Source organism: Triticum urartu, chromosome 7A, assembly GCF_056163025.1.
Source record: "Triticum urartu cultivar PI428250 chromosome 7A, HENAU_Tu73, whole genome shotgun sequence".
In the NCBI taxonomy this organism is placed as follows: Eukaryota; Viridiplantae; Streptophyta; class Magnoliopsida; order Poales; family Poaceae; genus Triticum; species Triticum urartu.
The window spans coordinates 8,275,410-8,281,077 of NC_141879.1; the positions used below are offsets into that span (position 1 = coordinate 8,275,410).

Below are 5,668 nucleotides of genomic sequence, written 5' to 3' on the forward strand. Positions count from 1 at the left end.
ATCCCAGGTTTCACAAGAAGACAAGGCACATCAAGTGTCGCTTCAACTCCATTCGTCAAAATGTTCAAGATGGAGACATAGAGATTTGTAAAGTGCATACGGACCTGAATGTAGCGGATCCGTTGACTAAACCTCTCCCTAGAGCAAAACATGATCAACACCAGAATTCCATGGGTGTTCGATTCATCACAATGTAACTAGAGTATTGACTCTAGTGCAAGTGGGAGACTGTTGGAAATATGCCCTAGAGGCAATAATAAAAGTATTATTATTATATTTCCTTGTTCATGGTAATTGTCTTTATTCATGCTATAATTGTGTTATCCGGAAATCGTAATACACGTGTGAATAACAGACACCAACATGTCCCTAGTAAGCCTATAGTTGACTAGCTCGTTGATCAACAGATAGTCATGGTTTCCTGACTATGGACATTGGATATCATTGATAACGAGATCACATCATTAGGAGAATGATGTGATGGACAAGACCCAATCCTAAACATAGCACAAGATCGTATAGTTCGTTTGCTAGAGTTTTTCCAATGTCAAGTATCCTTTCCTTAGACCATGAGATCGTGTAACTCCCGGATGCCGTAGGAGTGCTTTGGGTGTACCAAACGTCACAACGTAACTGGGTGACTATAAAGGTATACTACGGGTATCTCCGAAAGTGTCTGTTGGGTTGACACGGATCAAGACTGGGATTTGTCACTCCGTATGACGGAGAGGTATCACTGGGCCCACTCGGTAATGCATCATCATTATGAGCTCATAGTGACCAAGTGTCTGGTCACGGGATCATGCATTACGGTACGAGTAAAGTGACTTGCCGGTAACGAGATTGAACAAGGTATTGGGATACCGACGATCGAATCTCGGGCAAGTAACATGCCGATTGACAAAGGGAATTGAATACGGGGTTGCTTGAATCCTCGACATCGTGGTTCATCCGATGAGATCATCGAGGAGCATGTGGGAGCCAACATGGGTATCCAGATCCCGCTGTTGGTTATTGACCGGAGAGTCGTCTCGGTCATGTCTGCATGTCTCCCGAACCCGTAGGGTCTACACACTTAAGGTTCGGTGATGCTAGGGTTGTGAAGATATGTATATGCAGTAACCCGAATGTTGTTCGGAGTCGCGGATGAGATCCCGGACGTCACGAGGAGTTTCGGAATAGTCCGGAGGTAAAGAATTATATATAGGAAGTGCTGTTTCGGCCATCGGGACAAGTTTCGGGGTCACCGGTATTGTACCGGGACCACCGGAAGGGTCCCGGGGGTCCACCGGGTGGGGCCATCCATCCTGGAGGGCCCCATGGGCCAAAGTGGGGAGGGGAACCAGCCCATAGTGGGCTGGTGCGCCCCCCTAGGCCCACCCCATGCGCCTAGGGTTGGAACCCTAGGGGTGGGGGGCGCCCCACCTTGCCTTGGGGGCCACTCCAGCCCTGGCCGCCGCCCCCCTAGGAGATCTCATCTCCTAGGGCCGGCGCCCCCCCTAGGGGAGCCTATATATATGAGGGGGAGGGAGGGGGCAGCCGCACCTTGAGCCCTGGCGCCTCCCTCTCCCCTGCTACACCTCTCTCTCTCGTAGTATAAGGCGAAGCCCTGCTACTGTGACGCCCTGCATCCACCACCACGCCGTCGTGCTGCTGGATCTTCATCAACTTCTCCTCCCCCCTTCCTGGATCAAGAAGGAGGAGACGTCACACTAACCGTACATGTGTTGAACGCGGAGGTGCCGTCCGTTCGGCGCTAGGATCTCCGGTGATTTGGATCACGTTGTGTACGACTTCCTCATCCCCGTTCTTTGAACACTTCCGCGCGTGATCTACAAAGGTATGTAGATGCAATCCTATCACTCGTTGCTAGATGAACTCATAGATGGATCTTGGTGAAACCGTAGGAATTTTTTTGGTTTTCTGCAACGTTCCCCAACAGACCCAACGGACGAACGCGGACATGGGCGAACCCATTGCCGCCTTAAAGGGACAAAATCCGGCCAAACCGGACGTCCGTTTAGGGTCATGCTGTGGAGTTGGCCTTATAGGAGTAGTGACAATCAGACCGTGAACATCGGCAGACACGTACGTATGTAGTATAGTTGTTGGCATATCTGAAGTCTGCACTATTCACAGCTAGATCTGGGTTGGGAATTGAACCTGGATTTGAAATCAAATCATGTGGTCCGCTTAGCTTAGATACGGGAGGCTAAATTTGATGTTTTGACCCTTTACTGAAAGTTATTCGAGATCTGACCCCAGTTTGTAAAAATTTCGGGATCTGACCTTTTTGCTATCGCCAGGGTCTATGGCGGTAGGGTTGCATAACCTACCGCCAGGGTCTCTGACGGTAGGACTTGCCGGCACCGTCACGCCCGTTTAATACGAAAAAGACCCTACCGCCATAGTCATTGGCGGTAGGCAATGCAACCCTACCGCCAAGGTATTTGGCGGTATGGTCTTCTAGCCAGATTTCACAGTCCCTGCCAATCTGAATAATCTACAGTAGCCTAGTAACCTAGTAGTCTTATGCACGAGAGAGAGAGCGCGTAATTAAAATTCTACTAGCCTGCAACTTGCCGCTGTTTTGTGCTCGCGCTCCCATGCACACAGCACTCAATGCATGCAGCTCATTCATTCACCCATCCCCATACATGCACCATCTATCTTATTTTTTAGTATTGTAAAGTAGCACACTTTATGGAGCAGTGCAATGCAGCGCAGCTTTAGCTGCCACGGGCTTTGACATTTTATTAGGCTCCTATCGTCAAGCACCCTGGCGGTAGGGTGTAATGGGCTACCCCCAAGGATACTGGCGGTAGAGTATTTTCCACGTTAGATGTCCGTTATGGCGCAGTCAAAGCCTACCGCCAGAATCTCTGGCGGTAGACAGTTAAACCTTACCGCCAGAGACAATGGCGGTAGGAAAAAGGGTCAGATCCCGAAATTTTTACGAACTGGGGTCAAATCTCAAATAAGTTTCAGAAAAGGGTCAAAACACGAAATTTAGCCGATACGGGAGAGTCTTTTCACGGGTGACGCCGTGCTGACGCCATCGCAGAGCAGCGGCAAGCCGCACGAGTAGCAGACGCCAATTGTTTTTTTTCTATTTTTGAGGATCAGCAGCAGAGGCCAAATAGGACCCGCCTTCCCTCTGCCCCCGTCAGCGCAAACTTTGGTTCCCACTCACCAGACGCCGCGTGGGGCAGCCTTGCCAGGCGACCTGGCCCGCGCGTCAGAGACCCTAAACCCACCCACCACCCACCCACCCCTGGTGCGGTGCGCGCTTGGGAGCCGCCAACCCCGGCGACGGCTATGGGTCTATCTCCACGGGGTGCGGTGCGACTCTTATTTAACCGGGCGCGAGGGGGGTCGAGGAGGGGTAGGTGGTCGCTCTCGCATCGCATCCGCATCCCACGCTCGTCCTCCTTCCTTCTCCCTCGACCCGCGCAGCGCAGGCAGATCTCATCCCATCCAAGGCAGGCAGGTCAGGCCACTCTCCCCCCTCCCGAATCTCCCCCTTCCTCTCTCGCCCCCCGATCTCCATCGCAGCCCGGGCGTGGCTTCCGGCGGGGCGGGCAGAGGAATCGAGGCGACACCGGCGAGGTACGTGAGGCGGGTCACCGAGTTTTTTCCTACTTCTGCTTTTAGGGACGGGCGGTAGGTAGGGGGCCGAAGCTGGGTTGGACGGTGCCCGCCTCAGATCCATGGGACGGGAGCAATCTACTTGACCGGGTCATGCCAGGGAATCTCGCGTTGGTTGCGTCTGTCTACCGCCACGACACTAGGCTAGATCGCCATATACGTGCCAGTCAAGCTCAGAACGGCGATGCTACTTCAGTTGGTCCTGCAGTAGCATGAATTGCCCGACAGGCAGGGACATAGCTCATCTGTAGGTAGCATCATCAGCTACTGTATCATGTGTTTCTACAAGTAGCTGTAGCCTGTAGTTGAGAATGCGGGGGTACCCTGTTTTTTTCTGCTTTTTTTCTTGTTGTTTCTGCGTGATGGTGGCTGTAGCTGAAACCATGCCACCATATGATCGACGCTGGATGATAACTGTGCTATGTTTTGAGCATCTCAGTGCTAGTAGCTGTTGTAGTATGTTCCTGAGCAGCCAGCATGGGATTTGTGCCTGAGCTGCGCTGTCTTGGCCTCGTGGGTCACGGCTGATTGACCCGGACTATGGATTATGTTGCAGTATACTATCGGTTTATTGAGCAAATCATCATGTGGCTCGCTCAATCAAATCGGCGGCGCTGTTCGATGCGATTTTGATTTCCTAGTGAACTATGTTGCCGTAGACCATAAAAGAGTAGGTTGTAGTTGGTTATGGATTTGAATTTGACATGTCCGCCCTGCTGCATCTATCCAGTGAACATAGCATCCAATACTGATTGCATCTACTCTGATTGACATTTGTAACCTCACATTCAGTTATCCGTTGGCTACTGTCTGGAACCTCTGTTTGCTGCAAACAATTTGTCAGAGTGAAGCTTGTTCTTGCGTCTAGTGCATATGCATCATCATTTGGCCTCTATAGACAGGCTTTTATCCTTTCTAGTAAGACATGCATAAATAAATTATCTAACTGACTTTGTGTTTGGTGCATATCTTTTTCAGGTACAAGATGGCTCTCACCAGAATTGGTCTTGCTGGCCTCGCCGTCATGGGGCAGAACCTTGCCCTCAACATTGCAGAGAAAGGCTTCCCCATCTCTATCTACAACAGGACCACCTCCAAGGTCGATGAGACCGTTCAGCGCGCCAAGCTAGAAGGAAACCTTCCTCTCTACGGTTTCCATGACCCTGCATCCTTCGTCAACTCCATTCAGAAGCCACGTGTCGTCATCATGTTTGTCAAGGCCGGCGCTACGGTTGACCAGACCATCGCAACGCTCGCGGCACACCTGGAGCAGGGTGACTGCATCGTTGACGGAGGAAACGAGTGGTATGAGAACATGGAAAGGAGGGAGAAGGCGATGGAGGAGCGTGGACTCCTCTACCTCGGGATGGGTGTTTCCGGAGGTGAGGAGGGTGCCTGCCATGGCCCCTCCATGATGCCTGGAGGCTCGCTGGAGGCATACCAGTACATTGAGGAGCATGGACTCCTCTACCTCAGGATGGGTGTTTTCGGAGGTGAGGAGGGTGCCCGCCATGGCCCCTCCATGACTCCTCGAGGCCCGTCTCATCTCCATCGCCAGCCCCACCTCCTCGCATGACAGCGGAGGAGGAGGCCCGTCTCATGGCACGTGTGCTGGAGGACTCCATGCACACGCACAACGAGCGCCAATGGGAGGGCCTCGAGGAGATGACGGCCCTCTCCGCGGCCGGCGACGTCGCCATCCCCGAGATGGAGATGGTACCGAAGGAGGAGGTGGTGGAGGAGCCGCCGGTGGCCGCGTTCTACCCGGGCCTGTGGGCCAGGGGTGGAGTTGGTCGTGCACCGCAGAGCAGATGGCGGCCGCCGTGGGGGGCGTGAAGTGGTGCCCCACGCCGCCGCGGTCACTGGAGCGGGACGCCTCGCCACGGGAGGAGGTGGTGCAGGCACCTGCCACCTTCCAGCCCGCCGCCCCCATGCACCACGGACTGCCGGCCCACCTGTGGACGCCGCCGGACTACGTCGACCTCGTCAGCGACGACGATGACATCGGCGGCCACTGAAG

The 5,668-nt window shown here is 53.4% G+C and overlaps 1 protein-coding gene across 1 annotated transcript; it reads left to right on the forward strand.

The window, feature by feature from the left end:
- The first annotated feature begins 4,628 nt into the window (after positions 1 to 4,628).
- Positions 4,629 to 5,332, forward strand: LOC147956822 (6-phosphogluconate dehydrogenase, decarboxylating 1-like). The gene has a single exon (XM_087537444.1). The coding sequence runs from the start codon at positions 4,634 to 4,636 to the stop codon at positions 5,222 to 5,224; it is 591 nt and encodes a 196-aa protein (XP_087393570.1). The 5' UTR covers positions 4,629 to 4,633; the 3' UTR covers positions 5,225 to 5,332.
- Positions 5,333 to 5,668: the final 336 nt, after the last annotated feature.